At 38.7% G+C, this 18401-nt stretch overlaps 3 protein-coding genes across 3 annotated transcripts in view; 2 read left to right on the top strand and 1 right to left on the bottom strand.

Annotated features, from left to right (window-relative positions):
- The first annotated feature begins 3 nt into the window (after positions 1-3).
- LOC145478633 (adenosine receptor A2a-like) lies at positions 4-1817 on the top strand. Its single transcript, XM_081456728.1, has one exon. The coding sequence runs from the start codon at positions 391-393 to the stop codon at positions 1261-1263; it is 873 nt and encodes a 290-aa protein (XP_081312854.1). The 5' UTR covers positions 4-390; the 3' UTR covers positions 1264-1817.
- A 142-nt stretch (positions 1818-1959) lies between these two features.
- On the bottom strand, positions 1960-9080 carry LOC145478635 (NADH dehydrogenase [ubiquinone] 1 beta subcomplex subunit 8, mitochondrial-like). The gene is made up of 5 exons (XM_081456730.1): positions 8861-9080; positions 5410-5594; positions 3917-3987; positions 3082-3178; positions 1960-2390 (listed from the first exon to the last, which is right to left on the bottom strand). Exons 1-5 carry the CDS (start codon positions 8946-8948, stop codon positions 2262-2264), a joined length of 570 nt encoding a protein of 189 aa, XP_081312856.1. The 5' UTR covers positions 8949-9080; the 3' UTR covers positions 1960-2261.
- Positions 9081-9087: 7 nt separating this feature from the next.
- The window catches only part of LOC145478631 (dynein axonemal heavy chain 1-like), a 59936-nt gene continuing 50622 nt past the window's right edge, over positions 9088-18401 (top strand). Inside the window, exons 1-13 of the mRNA XM_081456726.1 lie at positions 9088-9394; positions 9702-9774; positions 11211-11305; positions 11905-11993; positions 12321-13028; positions 13328-13485; positions 14024-14238; positions 14443-14610; positions 15020-15150; positions 15396-15740; positions 16403-16628; positions 17277-17479; positions 17743-18040. Coding sequence (XP_081312852.1) covers positions 9239-9394; positions 9702-9774; positions 11211-11305; positions 11905-11993; positions 12321-13028; positions 13328-13485; positions 14024-14238; positions 14443-14610; positions 15020-15150; positions 15396-15740; positions 16403-16628; positions 17277-17479; positions 17743-18040 — 2865 coding nt within the window. The 5' untranslated portion in view covers positions 9088-9238. The remainder of the gene's footprint in view (positions 9395-9701; positions 9775-11210; positions 11306-11904; positions 11994-12320; positions 13029-13327; positions 13486-14023; positions 14239-14442; positions 14611-15019; positions 15151-15395; positions 15741-16402; positions 16629-17276; positions 17480-17742; positions 18041-18401) is intronic.

Below are 18401 nucleotides of genomic sequence, written 5' to 3'. Positions count from 1 at the left end.
CACATAATTATGCCAAAGTAAGGGTGTAAAATATCACAAGCTTCTAAAAAAGTTAAATGCTTTACCGTCACTGCTATTTATGTTATATTCTGACACTGCGCTTGAGTTATTGCTTTCTCTAATGCGTCCCACAAATAAACAGGATTTGTTTTTAATGCTGGTTATAAACTTAGAAATCATCATGCAATTTTGAATCCAATCTGTAAAGCTAGAAGTCTTAAGAACTTCAACATGTAAAGGCATATGCCTTGACTACTTAGTAATCTCCTCCTTCTGACACGAAAGTTAGTCTCTGAACTTAGCAGGGTTACCTGCCTTCCATAAAGTCATCGTTTTCTATCACTGAAAAACAATTATCATTGAACACTAAAACGAAATGACACGACCAAGATGGTAGTGGCACAAGGGACTTGGTTTTGGGCTCTCGGTGGGATTCTATCGGTGTCAACAGTTCTTGGAAATGGCTTGGTGATATATCTTATTATTTCAAGGAAGCGTCTTCACAAAACAGTGAATTGGTTCCTGTTTTCGCTCGCTGTGGCTGATCTTTGTGTCGGTTTAGTCCATTTTCCATCAGAGGCCTGTATGTCTGCGTCACTTTGCAGCAAGTGTATAACAACAGCCGTGCGACGGTTATTTCTTAACTTATCGATGACTAACTTATGTTCGCTGACAGTTGATCGCTCCATCGCAATTGTTACACCGTTGAAATATTCTGTATTCAAGACAAAAAGACGACATTTGTTCTTAATTTCAGTAGCGTGGATTTTACCATTTGTTGTTCATTTTGTTCCATTCACATGGATGTACTGTGCTGGGATGAAAAATGCTGTGAGAAACTTTTTGACAGTTTTACTGTTCGTATTCAAGCTTCCTCCCTTTCTGTTATTATTTATAGCTTGCTGGAAAACTCTATACATTGCGCGGAAGCAAAAAAAGCGAGCGAGTGTTCAACTTACTCAGTTATGTTTTAACGGCTTTTGTCGCCAGAGTGTTAGCGCTATCAGGTCTCAAACTCAAGCAAGCACATTTGCCAAAGCTCTTGGAATCGTAGTGGCCATCTTTTTGATTTGTTATGCAATTGACATCGCTCGGCTTATCTGCTATACATTTCACTGCTCAAAGTACATTCCATGGCTTGTTGTAAATCTGCAAAGCTTGCTATTCGCATTCAACTCGGCAAGTAATCCAATAGTGTACGCTTTTCTTAAGCAAGACATTTGCAGGGAACTGAAACATCTTGTCAAATGTTTTGTTCACTAAACATTTTTGCATTAAGTACCGTTTGCATTTGGTGTCTACAAGGTAGCTCCTCGTCGTCATATAACCGAAAGAACTTTTGAAGCTCTGCATAGGTTACTGTTAATACAGTTTATTTTTTTCTCTCCGTTTTTTCACCAATTAAGAGTTATTAGGTTTTGCTCACTCGCACAAAGTGGTGTGAGCGGCGCGGAAAATGAGCGCAAGATCGACTGTACGACGGTAAGGCACCGCTCTCTAAGGTTTTTCGTCTTCTTTAGAAAAATAATACACCCTGAGAGTAGCCGCTATACTCAACTCTGATCTAAAACATATTTTAGCCAATCACAGCGCATGCAGATATAAAGTGAAACCAGAGGTGCGCATGCTTACTGCGCGCGCAATCTACCCGTACGTCATACATCACATGCGCGGCGCGCCAAGTAATGAAATGATTTTACCCGGATCTAGTCCCTAAACTCTCCCTTCCTTGTCCTAATACTACGTATGGGTTTTAACCTCTCAGTCCAGGATAACTTGCCTTGAATTACATCTTAATGAGTCTGGTGATGAAAAACACTGGGGTGCCGATGATTGTGGAAAACCCTTTATTGAATCCGAAACTCATAGGGGGGTTTCTGATGGTATGTCTTATTATCTTTTGTTTGTCCACTGTGTAGGTTCTATATGTTTGTCACAGTCCAAGAACAGTGAACAGACATAAAAGAACAATCAACAATGTGGCATTTATTTTTTTTTAAAATGCAGCATATCAAAATTTAACGTTATATACATCTGCCATAATAGAGAGACCACAATCTTGAAACTTGACTGAAAACGAATTAATTGACACAAAACTGAAATCAGGAAGCAACTGGGATATTTCAGTATACTAAAAAGGATAATTGGTCCTACAAAAAACACACACCACAGAGATCTACACATGACAAAGTAATTCTTGAATTAATAGTTACAAGTTTCTCAATCAGTAAGAGTTTTTTGTACGATAAGAGAGAGAGACATCAAGACCCATAAAAAGTATGTGGGATGAGTCTTTTTCTGGGGTCTGTGTCTTCATCAGTGGGGGGCTCCTTGTTAGGATCACCTCCTCGCTCAAGATACAGATTGTTAAAGGGGTATTTCTTTGGAACCTGAAAAATGCAAAAATTGAAACACAGTCAAGGCCTTTTGCCAAAGATGCAATTCATTTACAGTCCACATTAGCAGAACAACAACAACAACAACAACAAAAGATATCAGGCTACTACCATCTGCAATGAATATCATGTTTTAGATCTTGTTTTAGTTACTGTTTGTCAGAAGCATGTTAGTTGTTTTGTGATAATGCATTAGGAAGAAGAACCCATCACCATTCACAAACTGGTGGTGTCAACTGAGCATTGAAAGAATGCATGGCAAGCAGTGCTACTAAAATCACCGAACCATGGAGTGGGCTTGAATTTTCGAACAGTGACTACTCCCACCTTCTTTTGCTGACCTGCCCACAATCCTTCATGTTGTTCTGAGTTGACTGTTAGAGCGAAGTTCAAACTACATGTAAAGGCTGGGAAAGGGAAAGAAGCGGATATTTTAATGCATTTATCTGCTTCTTTTGCTTTCCCTACCTTTAGTTTAAACTTCACAACAGTCAACTCAGAACAACACAAAGAAATGTTAAATTCATGCTTTTCCTTGGTTAGTTTAATAACTGTTCCTAGCATTTCCAACAATTGCACCAGGTGAAGTTCTAAAGTATCTTTTTCCTCTTGATGTTTACAGAATGTGTCTTTTGGTGTACAAGTATTGCATACTGCACTGTAAGTGCATAAAATAATTGCCTACCGCAGGGTTTCTGTCGGTCTGATCATAAAGGTAACAAAGATATCCAACAACACAAAGAAGGGCTATAGCAACACCCAACTGCCCTGCTGCTTCATACCTGTAAATTATAAATAGTTAAGTTTTATCTGAGTACTCATCTTTGATCAAGATAAATAGCGTAATTCAACAGTAAATGTAAAGGAGCAAAATACCAAGTGTGTAAAGGGGACAGTACATGTGTATGCACCATAGCTTGCAGCCACTACCAGCTAAGGCCTCTGTCAGTGTGGTGTGACATTTAAGCTGCCACATTAACTGTGTAGTACTGAACATTTTGTTGTGCGCACATTCAAGGCTGCTGTCTAAGACAAATTATGAGGAGTTGAACGGTTCCTGACCATTAACTCCTGGGTGCCCAGCACTTAAGCTTAATGAATTAAAAAGTGAGTTTTTCCAGTTGCCCAAAGGCAAAACTTAGTCACCTGTGGCACCCGGGCACTTCCAGAGCACAGCCCTGACACTTAAAATCTGGTCAGTCTGAGTTCAACTCGTCGCTCATTTTCAAAATAGATATCTGACCACTGTTATATATTAATAATGATTATAAAAAAGTCAAAGAACTGAATCATATGTAATCTACACGTATCAGACTGCAAATTAGTAACTCTTGCATACATGTATAGTATTTATAGTAGTATGCGTATTTGCATCAATAAAATACAATATTATTATGTTCAGCCCGCTACATTTAACGTGGGACCCTGTTCAGACAAACACTTTCTGTGGTCCTCACAGTGTCCATATCAACAGACAATGAGTCAATCCATTCATTTTTCATTTTGAAAAATATACTCACGGTGTGTATCTGTCATTGCAATCAGTCTCAGCCATAATCCAAACATTCAATGCATCTTCATCCTGATGTATCTGATATAAGGTAAGAAATCAATTGTTCAATGGCTGATAATCATACAAAATATATGTATCGTCATGCACAACAAGCGTATTTATACGTCCTGTAGGTAATACGCACAATCCAATGCTCTGTCAGAAAATTATGAGAAATTTATTCATTTATGTTGACCATCGTACAGACAATGTTCACACTGTAGCTGCATACAACAGTACTAAAGTTGTGACTTAGTAGAGGGTCTAGATACTGGTCTTGGGATCTCAGTTATCATTCAGCCAGTTTCTCAGTTATCAGTAATTATTGTTGCAGATTCTAATCTCAGCTGTCAGTTGAAAACACATCATTTCTCAGTTGACAGTTAAACTTTTGACCAGTTCTCACCTATCAGCTAAATCCCATCCAGAGACCCCTAAGTACCTTTGCGTACCCTCATATTCGGAGAGTAGCTAGTTCGGCAGGGGTATTTTGAAGACCGCCGAACACCAAATGCACTGTTTGCTTGCGGTTTAGTAGTTTCACTCATGTTTGCTTGCGGTTAGCTTTTGTTTCTTAAGGACAGCATTATGTTGCATATGGCCTTGTCCAACAAATAAAAGCTAACCGCAAGAAAATATAAGTGAAACTAACCAAAAGCAAACAGTGCATTCGGCATTCGGCATTCTACAAATTACCCCTGTCATAGCTAGTTCAACACATAAACAGCAAAAATGTGTCAGTAAACTTTTATTTCAAAATATTTTTTCTCTGAGAGTGATTTTTGTACAATCACTCCACACTTTTTAAATTCTATTTTAAAAATGTTCTGTAACTTTTCACTGCAATTGAATATGGTAAAACACAGACACTTGTTTTTAGTGTTTAGAGTCCAGAAACTGTGGAACAAATTAGATTACTGAAAACAATATTCCCTTTGACTTGCTGCTCTCAAAAGGCGATTCAGACACTCGCAGTTAGAGGTTACGAAAAATACAACAATTCCTTTGACATGTTTTTCAAAATTATTGGTATAATTTGTCAGCCAACTCTATAAGCTTTAATTTGATATGGGAGTTTTGGTATCTACAGTTTTCAATTTTTATTGAATGAATATGCTATTAATAGCTTTTAATATAATCATGATTATGGTAGTTAGTTATGTTAATTTTAGTAGTGGGATATCTGTTAACTAGCTGTATGGCTGAGCATATTGCCAGTTTAAATAAAGTATCCTATCCTATCCTACATTGCTTGGACAAGAGACACCTCTACAGGTATACTGTATACTGGCTGCCTGACACTTAGCACCCCTATCATTTTTGTTTTTAATCTATATATGTAACTTTGTAATAAATTATTTCTAACTCTGGGTGAAATACATGTAAAGGTATTTGTTGTTTGTTGTTTCGTTGTTGTTATACACATGTATGGTAACCTTAATCTATTCTTTGGACACTTACTGGTTCACCAAAGTTTCTACGTTCCTGTGGATCCCACCATCCTTTGTGCTGTCTCCTCTGGTTAGAAATGTCTGGCAGATTAGGGTAATCACCCAGGGCATAACCATCATCTTTCCATTCACGAGTGAAGCCTTTCCAGTCATTTTCCGGAGTTGGGAGAGGAAACTTTTTGTGGTCATCATGTGCTGTGTCAATGAAGTTAGAAAAATTATTTTACTCATTTAGATTAAATATAAGGAAACTGCATAACAGATTAACATTAAATTAGTTTCCTGCAAGAACTTTTCTACTAGTCTATTTAAAAATTGATATCTGCCGCTTCAGTGATTCTCACAGGATGGGGCATCTCTTGTGTGACTGCAACACTCAACTGCCATGATACAGCTGCACATGGTGCTATGGTAATACTTAACACTTAATGACTGGTCCCGAGGGGAACAGTGAATTTTGTATCCCTTGAATCTCAATTTCAATGTTTCAATTTCAATGTTTCCCGTGACTTCGTCTCGGGAGACATTGAAGTTTGAGGCAAACAAAATTCAGTCATTAAGTGATTTGTAATATAGCAAAACGAAACAAAAGCACATTTTCAAAAACGCCCAGCAACAACATCAGGCCACCATCAACTGCATGCAGTCAACAGTCAACATTTTGCAGGTAACAGTAAACTGTTTCCCGTTTGACGTCATAGTTTTCGCAATGTTGCCCACTCATGGTATTTGGCGGCAACAAACAGTTTCGTTGTTAGATGTCATGTGACCATGAACTAGCCAATGAATGGGTACGCTGTGGCGGGAAAAACACCAGTTATATGACAAATGATGATAATAATAATAAGATTAGATTTAGATAGCGCTAAAATTATAGCATACGTAGGGAATTGGAACTCACAGTCCTAAGACAAATGACATGGGTAGTGCGATAAAGTATTTCTGTTCTCAATTTTACACTGTCATAACCCATGTACATGTACAAATGTTACCAATAACTTATGAATTTTCCCTGCCTTCTCACTTCTGTCTGTCTATTAAGTATCTGTCTGAATTTGACCAGGTATCTCATAGGCAACAAAGGCTATTTTGCTTTTTGTAGCATGAAGCGACTATTTGTAAGAGTATTTTTACTCTCCCTGGATGAAAGGAAATCCATTGCAAGGTCACTGGTAGCAATTACATGTAACTAGCCAGTACCCATTTACACATGTTGGTGGAGTGAGACACTACAAAAGGAAAGTGTTGCATTGGGATATTCCATTTTTTATCCACATCACCACTATAGAGGGCAACCTCTGTCACAGGGCCTATTAGAAAAATTCTTCAAAGGAACTGACAGAATTTTGAACCTCTTGGATGCAAACTTCAAAGGTGCCGACAATGGAAAACTAGGCTGTCAGAATCTGCCCTCCAAAGAGGTGGGGGTGCGAATAAATAACGCAATGGGCCATCAAAGTGTCTCACTCAAGAACAAAACACACCAACCCCATCCACATTGAACCAAGATTGCTTAATCAGAGTCCAGTGCACTAACCAACATGACACCACATCTCCAACATTTGTCCACTTTGTAATGACAAAAATAGACAGAACAGTACGTAGTCTAACAAGAACTTGAGACAAAATTCAATTCTGAATATTGTGTAGTTCCAGAAAATACCCATACCCCCCCCCCCGCCCCATGGAGGGTCACGGAAATTCCGAAGGGTAGGGGGGTCTGAAAGAGGTAAATTTCCGAAGGGGGGGATACTCAAGGAGTTTTCTTTCCAGTGGGTCTGAAATGCGATCAAATGAACTCTAGTGTACTCTCCCAATTGATTCAGGTAACCAAACCAACAGAAATGTTCCATCTGTTGAGAAATAAATGTTAGATTCTGTGTCATATATTTCTCATTTTTCTTCCGGCGTCATGTGACCGACAGCAATTCTGAGTATCGTGTTTGTTAGACGTCAAGTTGAACAAAATGCTGACGAAGAGGTGCAGCAATACATGAACAGTGAAGTTGATGATATTTTATACTTTGAAGATTGTGCTGTATTTAGCTTAAATGCAGCTCAGATGCTTTTTCCAGCATTAATCATGCCGTCAATTAAATGCGATTCGTACTTTGTTTATTTCGTTTGATACTCGTACAAAATTATTCCCCGTTTTGGACTTGCCGTAACTAGGTTATCACATATTTTTCATTGTTATCCATGTAGTTAATAGTTTGCTTTAAGTGAGCAAAGTTGATTCAAAGCCATTTGTCTTGAACTATTAATGTAACCGTGGACAGCAAGGAGCATTGTAATTGAGGCAGTAGCCGAAATTTCATTTGGTCATTTATAGACCGCCTGAACAATGTGTGTTTCACATATGAAATGTATGACAATTCAAAAAACTAAAGCATAATATGAATTTACTATCATTTACAAACTACAGAGACAAAGCGTATGACTTAAATTTATTTCTTAAAATTTTTCTTGTAATACATATGATAGGTTTTTTTTCTAGTTTAGCTTAGTTTGTTATTGATTGCAAAGCCACACGTATGTTGTGACTGATTTCTTAATAAAGACTTCTACTACTACTACTACTACTACTTAATTGATGTATTCCTTTGGTGAAAGAAAAAGTAAAGTGACGTTTGGTAAACAGCTGTTTTGAAAAAATGTTGTGTGACGACTTTACTGCGTGTGTAAAGAAATTCGATATGTTGTTTTGACCATGTATAAATTAAAACTTTGACTGGGTTATTTGAAAGAGCTTTATGTATGTTCCGAGATTCTTATACGAAAACTTCCTTTAATGAAGCAAAAGTCAGCTGCTATGCCATTTGGGAGTGAAGCGCTTCTAAGTCAGTTGTTTATTAGTTTAAACACCGGTTCAAACATTTCAACATGACAGGAAGGAACGCACCGCGTGTGCAGTCTACCATGAAAAATACGTCTTTGTCTACAATGAAACTATAAACAGCTGCGGCTAAATTTTACTACAATTAATGGGTTAAGTCTTGTTTTTTTATGGATAGGGAATTTCAGAGGGGTGGGGGGGGGGAGCCCAAGTAGAAAAATCATGGAAATTCCAGGGGGTGGGGGAAGTACTGTGAAGCCCCCTGGAACGGAAAATCCTGGGGGTGGGGAGTCAACCTGGAAAAAAACCCCGTGGGGGGGGGGGTATGGATATTTTCTGGAAGCACTTATTTACAGTTCCACACATGATTCAATAACAACGAATATCGTACTCCTCTACTTTAACCTTATCAACTTATGTTAACATATTCGTGCTACAAATATGCCAACTATCAAAAATACAGTGACCTACAGCGACCTACTGTAGTCGATCGCAAGTTAATTAAGCTGGTATTGTATTGAAGCTCAACTTGAAATGGTTACATCGAGAAGGCCCCATTCGTGATCGTTATAACTTCCAAAACGAGAGAGTAGACCAGATATTTTCTAATTAATCCATAACAAACCTTTTCTAATTCCTAGCAAAACTTGTGGCCTCAGTATGGTTCGGCGAAGAACGGCTTGACCCAGACGCAGTCCTCCTTGGGCAGCCATTTTGAAAACCACGATACATCCGGGTCTTTTAAAAGTTTGATCTCATCGGAACAATTGGAGAAAAAACGAATGAAACCGGAATAATCCGAAGATTGAGCTCTTCCCGCCACCGACTGTTGTCATGGCAACTTCTCGCCCGGGAGTACAGAAGAGAAACAATATGGCGGACATTACAATGAAATAATTATACATACCAAAGACTGCGGCGTTACGTTGTGTTTGAAAAGATTGCTTGTTTGATAAATAATTCAGTTGCGGAGATAGGAGTTATTTTAACGGATTGAGACGTTATGAGTGCTCAAAGGCGAAGTAGCTCTCGAAATGGGAGACGAACTTCCACAGGGACTCCGAAGTCCCCTGCTTCTGGCGGATTAACTTATCCAACAATACGACAAAGAGGTTATTACTCTGATATCTTGGGAGGAGGATCGAAAGATGAGCTTGGGGTAAGTTTAAAAATCCAAGGAAACCTGAGAGAATGATACATGTGTATAATTAACCATGGAGGGATTTTGAAACCCAGTGTTAGATATGAAGCTGAAAAGTTCATTCTCTTTTTTATTTACATTGAAAATAATCTCGTCCATCTTTGCTGTAAATGTTTCAGTTACTTGTCCTTATTACATTTCTATCTACTCCATTTTCAATGTGGCAATAAATGATGTAAGCTTCCATACAGTTTGTGAATTAAGCTACATGTAATATAAATACCTACAAGTATAATGAACGTTTGTAACAAAATCGTTTTAACAGAATATCACTGGTGGCCCTGCAGCATCAAGAAGTACATTATGGAAAACAGCAAAAGTTAAGCACATGCCAGAAGGTATACATTATACTCAAGTATTCTTTATCAACACCTGACAATTCCTAGGATGTAGTTCCAAGGAAAGAATGCAATTTATATGTTGTGGCACAATTTTATCCTTGATTCAGTATAATCTTTCCTTTGTTTTTGTGTTTGTTTTTGTGTATGATAATGCATGATAAGGACTAGAAACAAAGAAAAGGTCAAAACTGAACCAAGGTTATAATAATTATAACCTTGGTTCAGTTTCATTGTATTATTATACCACAACATAGATGTTCATGTAGAGAAGTTACGTGGACTGTACATAATTTACATGCACAAGGATATGAACACTGTAATCTGAGAAATTATGTAGGCCAATTTCTTTGCTTTCCATTGCTTGGTGTAAAATGATCATGAGAACAGTGCTTAATTAGCTGCATTCACATGCTAGGCTACATGTATATGCAGCAAAATGTGATTGGTTGTTTTGCCATTTCTGCATATAATTTTGTAAGTAATTATTACAATTCAGTGGTATACATACATGCAAGAAGACATACATGTAAACTTCCAGTCTAGAATGAGAACTAGTGAAATAGTTTGGTTGGAAGAGGAACAACAAAAGTCTCAGTTGAAGTTTTTAGCTTAGTCACCAACTGGATAAGGCAGTGTACAGTATTTGGCTGGAAAGTATTTGTCTCAAGACCATGGTATACAAATGTACATCAATTTATACCATGACATAGACAATAGAGCCAATCAGTATATATGAATGCTGCTGTATGCTCAAATATGGTGTGACACTCAACCTTCCCATCATGTACTTTGTCATGGCATGTATGTTGTGTTGATTGTGTTAGCTAGTGTATTTTCTATGGCTTGATATGAAATTGTTATGCAACAGTTTCTCTTGGTATATTGTGGCTTATTATCCATGAAATATTTTTGCTTGTGTGCAATTGGTCTAAACACGTCATGTGAGTGAATATGCTTCAGCTGAAACTGGGGAATATCCGAGTGATATTCTCTAATTTCCCCAATTGCCAGTGTTACAAAAAAGATTGAAGGATAATTAACATAATAGCCTCCATTTAGCGTGAAAATATGCTCGGATATTTGTCCTTGGACATTATCTGTTCCTTGAAGCTCTTTTTGGAACAGATTATGTCTGCGGACAATATCTGCATATTTTTGTGCAAAATGGAGGCTGTTGTTTATATATCCCACTTGTCACTTGTATTTTTCTTAGTTTACATACTCGCCAAATGGTTATGAGAGGTTGTTCTACAGGGGCTCTACTCCATGTATTTCTGTTAGTGACTATATGGCCAGGTGGAAGAATATTTTAATTGCATTACATGTATGACAGGACTTGGTTATGAATCAAAGGTGTGTGTTAATTATTGGAGGACCACTTTATTTTCCTGTGTGTATTTTTTCCAATATGAATTCCATTTGTTACTTTGTAGTACAAACATTCAAGGGACCCATGTCAAGTCAGGCTTTGAGTTCACTGTTGCAGGATCAAGTTCATGGGCCAACAACAGCACCCATCACAGTTTCTGTAAGTACTCACACATGATGTATGATTGGTATCCTTGCTTGCTACACTATTCATGATAAGCAATGTTGTTATGTCTTTGATTTCTGGGCCTGCTTTGTGAGTGGTGCCCAGGCTAGTCCCTGCAACAGAACAATTGAAAAACCAGGTAAACTTTGAGCAAAGTAGCACTTACATATGTACATGTAGGATTTACACTTTAATAAACAGTTAGTCAGATTTGCAAGTTGACCAAGATGTTGATCAGTTTTAGTGAAATAGATAATTAGTTACAAGTGGTACCCTCCAACTTCCTGTAACAAAAAATGCTCACCATGTGTTGTTGTTTGGGTGCAGGTTCAGGGCTGTGGTCTAGCAGAGCCTGGGTGCCTCAGGCAACTAAGTTTTGTCTTTGGGCGACTTGTTTAACTTGATTCTTATGAAAGCCTGTTAGAGCTGGGCACCCAAGATTTCCTACATAAGAACCCTTGGGCACCTTACAATTTTGCTTAGAGCACAAGCTTGAGGTTGTACAGGTACATTTTAACTAAGGTCAAATGATTTTGCTACAGTGTACACTGGCACTTCTATAAAAAATACAAAATGACGTTATTTTGTTGCAGGACTTTCCAGAGAAAGCCTGGGAACCTAAGGTTCAACTCCCTTATAAGGCAGAACAAGGCCAAGTTCCCAGAAAAATTGAGATTGAAAGGTTTGTGCTGTTTGCTGTGCACTGGAAATCATGCTTTATGCATCTGTATGACTACTGTCAAATTGTTGAAATATCCCAGTGCTCAAGGTTTTACTTTTATTATCAAGAAATAGTACAAACCCAGCTGTGACATGCACTGTGCAGGTAAAAAATACCTTCTCTCCTCAATCAAGTTTGTTTTATAAATTAGGTCATTTCACAAGACTAGTATTTTAACCCTGGCCTAACTTCTTGGATTAGATTGGACTTATAATGTATGCATCTGTTTAGAGTAGTTCCTTGAAATTGTCGCTGAACTCCTTTCTGTGATAATAAATTGCTTTACAGGCAAAAGCGTATATTTGCCAAGCAAGACATAAACTTGTTGTTAGAAGACCTTGGAGTTAAGACTTCTGATCTTATGCCTAAAGGAGACTACAATATGAGAGTAAATCTCACAGGACCAGATGCTGCATCATTTCCACCCTTCTTACCTCTTCACACATTTGATGACTCAGAGTTTGATTGTCGTAATCCTAATGAGTGGCTGGAACTGGGTTTTGTTGATGGAAAGCAGCACCCAGTACCAGGAAAAGCCCTCTTGTCAAGAGATGATGGTAAAAATGGAAGAGAATATGCCTGGACAGATGTTGGTACACTAGACTATGATGCTGAAAAACAGTTATTTTTTGTGCAAGTTGTTGGTACAGGAGGCCTTCAACACAATGTTATACCAACAGCAAATGGGGTGGCAGAAAATGGTACAGTTAATGGGGACACTCCGAATGAGGAACCTGAAAGGAAACACTCCAAACTTGAAGCCCAACAGGTTTGGGTTCCACGAATACAGCTTTTGTTTGCTGCTGAGGATCCAGTGAACTTTGCCGAGAGAGTAGCCAAGGCATATGCTCTGCGTTGTGAAACCGAGGCATTGCTGAGGTACAATCTGTATGTTGATTGCATGCCAATGGAGGGTGTTGTGAGGCTTGATCCCAGCTCAGTGGAAAGAATGATCACTTGGGCCAAGGGAACCAGAACACTAAAGAATGACAAGAAGTATGTGCAAAGTAATTATTAATTATAGTAGATAGTTTTAATTACTTTGAAAGCCCTTCTAGTGATAAGGATTAATTATTGTTCTCTTTTTTTTTGCTTGTTTGTTACAAGGCACACTTTATAACACCCCGTAGCTGTGTACAATTCCACATGTGTACAAAAGGGTGACATACATGTACAAGTGCACAGGGGGTGTGTATTTCCATAAATCATCTGTTTAGTAATGAAGTGATAAATACATTGTGAATGTTGTTTTCAAGCCATCCATTGCATTATTTTTGTTACAATAATTTCCACAGCTTGGATGAACATGTACGTTTATTGTGCAAAGAAATCCAGGTGGATTTTTCACGCAGCATGAACAGGATCACATTTGACAGGATTGTTAGTAGTAAACCAGAAACTTATCCCTTTGTAACTGTTCCACAAGAAGAGGTGGAGGTGATTCCTGAGCGAGGTAGGCCCCGTTGTGTGCCGTTGTAGTTATACTTTATGTGAGGAGTGGTAACCTCAGGTCTGTGGGATGGGTGGAGGGGGGGTAGCATTACTCATACTACAGAAAACTAAGAAAAGCTGCAGCAGTGTGGGCCACTTTGGCTTGAGTGCAAGGTAGTGCAACATGTCCATTTAGTGGAGCCATCATTTTTGTTGCCATCATCATCATCATCATCATCATCATCATCATCATCATCATCATTAGCACTATCATCATCTAAGTTGTTGTCCTTGATGTTGCAATCAGTATCTACACAGTAATTTTGTGAGATATGTGAATTGTTGAAAACCATGCTTCGTCTAAGTGCACTTAACTGTCTGGAGTTTTCAAAGAGTTCACCACATTTTTCCTCACAGAACACAGCTTTTGCAACTTCCTTTCCTACGTCTTGAATCTTCATGTCACCCACCCACTCTTGGGAGGTTAGACAGCAAGATTATCATTAATTGTTCTTCTGTTTCTTTTTTTCATGTAGAAATCTGTTTTTCTTTTGCCTTAGGTTTTCACCCAGACGTTCCTTCATATCCCTTCGATGAGAAGTTTGACAACTTTGCCTTCAACTGTCTGTTGACACGTGAAGAAGCCATTGTGGCAATGGCTAAAGTGAGATCTGAATGCAATAAAGTTGCCAGCATGTCTGTATTCCAGGTTCCTGTCTCAAAAAGCATGAAGCTTGAAGAGTTTGAACAGACACAAGCACAAGTCAGCACACAGGTAAGTACTCAGTTGAATATAAGTAAAATAAACATAACAAGAATGTGAAAGCAAGGAAGTCCTTCTACAGTTGTACGGTAACTTCCTGTGGGTACTTACAGTGTAAAGCAATATGGACCTATTAATAATCTTGGAAGATTCTTGGGGGTGGTACTGTGTATGTAGCTCAGCATTTATCGCATGGATTATTGTATTCATTATCAGGTACAGATATTTTTGCGAGACAGCTGGCTTAACACCCTGAGGACAGCCATTCGTAGCAGCTTGTTGGATGTTGGCAAGGGATGGTTTAACATGGAAGAAAGGAGTTGGGAAGTGTACCAAATCTCAAAGCTTGCTAAATTTATGCAACTGGTCAAATTTGCCATGCAGGTACATGCACATTGTATCAGTTTTAGTCTCTATAGAGGGGTCATGAAATGATAGTTTGAAATTTGGTTGATGCAGGGAAATAGTGAAAAAGTAAATCTATTAACAGTTTGGTTTCCTGAGTGAAAATACAGTGAAAGCTAGTACTACAAACACAAGTGTTGTAGTACTCTTAGAGTCTAGTTCCTGTGGTTTAATTTTGGAACACTCTCACTTGCCTTTCTCTGCACAGTTTATTGTTATGGGGGAGGGGTTCCAAGGGGTGCAGAATCAGGCAAATAAACTGAGGTATTCACAACTGTAACTTACTACAGGTATCTCATCAGAGGTTGCGTTACTAACAATACAGGGTATTACTTTCTGCAGTTGTTACATTGTACATGACTGTTGCCTTTCTCTTTGTGTCTGCTAGGATTCACTGCGTTATTTGGTGCAGGATTCCTTGGCAGCTTTTACCCAGATGATCCAAGATGCCACATTTAGCGTGATGGACTTAGGGGAAGACTTTGACTGGGGTGCAGATATCATAAACAGCAATTACAAGTAAGCAGCAAAAGTATTCACTATTTCACAAAGCTAGAGGATCACAAGAAGAGCTTTCAAATCAAGACCAAAAGATTTGAGTGATTTGAAACTCAACAGTGTAATGTTCTTCCAAAATCCTTTTTACACACTGTAGTTAAGTGAGCCAATAGAGCCATGGAAGAATTATAAGTTATTCAAGGTAAATATCTGTCAATCAGAGAGCTGAAATTTTTCTTACATTGACAACTATAAATCCACTATAGGCCCAAGAAGAATGCCCTGTTTATGTTGGACCTGTCATTGGAGAAGACAGGTGTTCAGTACAACACAGACCTTGAGAGCTTTGGGCGTGTGGTCATCACACTGTTTGACAAAGGTATCACATGCACAAAGAATGTGCCACAACTGGAAAAAATAGTTATTGAAGGATTATTCTGGAGTGGCACACCTCTTCTTGAGTCTGTTGGTGAGAATGAACCTGAGGTGGTGAAGCTGAGGGAGACTGTACGGCATGCCATCAAACAGTCACTCATTCCGCTGAGGGCTTATGCTAAACAGTATGAACAGTACCTTGACCTGTACAACATGGATATAAACCAGTACCTTGTGTGAGTAACTTTGCCTTAAACTTTAATATGTCTTTATTAAACTGTTCACGTAAAGCTTTCCAATATCTTATCAAGCCCAATCAATTGAAAGCCAAAAACTTATCGCTTGCAAAAACTAAGACTTGCATACATGATTGATCATCACAGTCACATGTACACACACAACTTAAGCAGTTGTGAAATTAAAGCCTGAAAAAAATTCAGGCCTGAAGGGGATTCGAAACCATGACCTCTGCAATACTGGTACAGTGTTCTACTAACTGAGCTATCAAGCTAACTGGGAGCTGGTCACATTGTGAAACTAAGACTCTCATAAGGAAGGGTGGATTGTCTACATTGTACATGTAAGTTTTAACATCTACATGTATTTGTACAGCAAAAGGTACCTGTCTCTGTCTGTGATTGTTGTACTCATTATTGTCTGAACAAAACATTGAACACACTGCAATCAGGCTACATACTGTACATGTACATGTATGTACATGTAACATGTATGTAACTTGCTGCCCAGTTCAAACATATGATCTTTCTTGTATTCACTTGCATTTTAAGATGTACTGTGGAGAGAAAACATGATTTTTTTCAAGCATATCATTTGATTGAAATTATAAACGTTTTTTGATGTACTAGTGTCACTAATTTCCAACAATTAAATTATTTAGTGAGTATGATTCTCAAGAGAGATCAGCTGCAGAAGTGAAGCAGGAGATTGAACGACATCTACAAGACAAAGAGACTCTGGAGAACTCTCTGCCATCTAGCATTGTGATTGGTCCATACTGGATCTCGACTGAAGGAGTTAGGCAGGCACTTGCAAAGAAACGAAAAGCACTGGCAAATGCCGTTATTGAGTTGCTGGCAAAGAAACTTCGCAAACAAGCTGATATGGTGTGTAATATCCTCACTGATGTAGACACGTTTGGGGAACAGTCATTATAATTCTACTGACAGGGTCATATATGTTGTTTATATCGGGAAGGTTGAGAGAAATGGGAGATTTAGCTATCACACTTTCATCATCAGTTGTGTCTCTTTGTATGGAGAGTGGGGCCAGACATTTTACTTCTACAAGACACTCAGTCAGGTGCCGCCAGCCCTACCTCTACCCAAGAACAGCAACCCATCACCATTTGCTCTTTCTCCACTGTCCTACCCCATGTTTCTCTGGGTCTTCCTCTCTTGCGTTTTCCTTCCGGTGCCCACGTCAGTGCAACTTGTGGGAGGGAACTGATATTCATTTGCAGCATGTGTCCAATCCATGTCTATCTCACTATCCCACTTTAGCTTTGGGACATCTGGAGCTCTCAATGAATTTAAGTTGTTAATCTAAATTGATCTGGTTAAGTGACAGCAGTGGCTAGCTTCGTAGGAGAGAGGAGGGGGGCCTATGAGGTTAAGACTGCTAAAAGTGTCTTCCTGTATTAAAACCCAGATTTTGACCTTGATTGAAAAGGCATTGTATTTTTGCTGCTGTCAATAATTCTTTAAAATTTGCTTTATAAAAAAAATGAAATTGATCGTGTATTCATTGTCCAGGTTTGTGAGGAGTTCAAGGCAATTGCACGACAGTTGTATGACAAACCGAACAGCATAGAAGAACTGGCAGAACAAAGAGAATACATGAAGCAAATTCCAGAACAGCTAAAGAAGAATCAGGAGCTGATCGATAAAGCCATGGTAGATTATGAACTGATTGAGGAATTTAATTACAATATATCAGCCGAGGACTTCAATGCAAAGTGAGTATGATTATTTTAACTTGTCATTTGTGGTCCGTCTCAGTTTTCCAGCGTTATCCATCCGTGTTTTCGTTATCCTGTATTGTTATTATTACAGTCGGGTTTCTATACTTAAGTAAACTGTACTACGAGATTTCTTTCTCTTTGAAGGAACATGTACTTTTGGGTATCGCAAAACCGAATATCATTTAGTTTGGTTGCATGAAATGATGCCTTGAGCGTGGCGTATTACTGAGTTTTGATGTCACGGTTTTCTCGACCAGGTGGACTTGTATAGGCTGGCCCCATAAAATCCAGCTGCAGATGGAAGCGACAGAAGCCAGCCTTGAATCAGATGAAGAGAGATTCCAGAAAAACCTTCTAGCAGACCAAAACACGTTCCAGGACAGGCTGGATTCACTGAATATGGCTGTAGCAGGATTTGCTGCTCACACAGACCTCAGTAAGTCACATGAAGTGGCAAATGAGGTGCGTCGACTCACTAAACAGCTCAAGGAATGCCAGACGCTAGCTACTACATACAACAACAGGGAGAGACTGTTTGGGCTGCCAGTCACATCGGTAAGATGTTTAATTGTTTGTTTTAATTAGGATGCACTCGTTTCTTGGCATTTACCATCACGTTTTGTCCTCCTGCTGCACCTTATGCCTCCGGATAAATTTACACCCTAGAAGTTAACTTGTTCTAAGTGCTTGAAGTGAGTGGGAGTTGACACGTTTTTTGACTGTGTAAAGGTGAAGGTAAAGAACAGTATCTGGTGAAACATGGAGAAATTGGTGGCTAGGGTGTAGGTTTGTTTCTGCTGTCAAAGACTACTTATTTCTTTAAAAATTGAGCGGTGCAAGCTGTGAGCATATGGATACTCGTACAGTGTTGAGAACTATGGAGTTAGAGGGGAAATGAAAGTTTTGTAGTCTCACT

Source organism: Orbicella franksi, chromosome 2 (assembly GCF_964199315.1).
Source record: "Orbicella franksi chromosome 2, jaOrbFran1.1, whole genome shotgun sequence".
NCBI lineage: Eukaryota > Metazoa > Cnidaria > Anthozoa > Scleractinia > Merulinidae > Orbicella > Orbicella franksi.
The sequence above is the reverse complement of the archived record's forward strand: the minus strand, read 5'-3'. Positions and strand labels throughout refer to the sequence as shown.

Coding starts and splice junctions, on each gene's coding strand:
- LOC145478633 (XM_081456728.1), top strand. CDS start 391: ATGGTAGTGGCACAAGGGACTTGGTTTTGGGCTCTCGGTGGGATTCTA.
- LOC145478635 (XM_081456730.1), bottom strand. CDS start 8,948: ATGGCTGCCCAAGGAGGACTGCGTCTGGGTCAAGCCGTTCTTCGCCGA. Junction 5,595..8,860: donor TTTGCTAGGAATTAGAAAAG/GTTTGTTATGGA, acceptor TCATTGACACAG/CACATGATGACCACAAAAAG. Junction 3,179..3,916: donor TGCAATGACAGATACACACC/GTGAGTATATTT, acceptor TATAATTTACAG/GTATGAAGCAGCAGGGCAGT.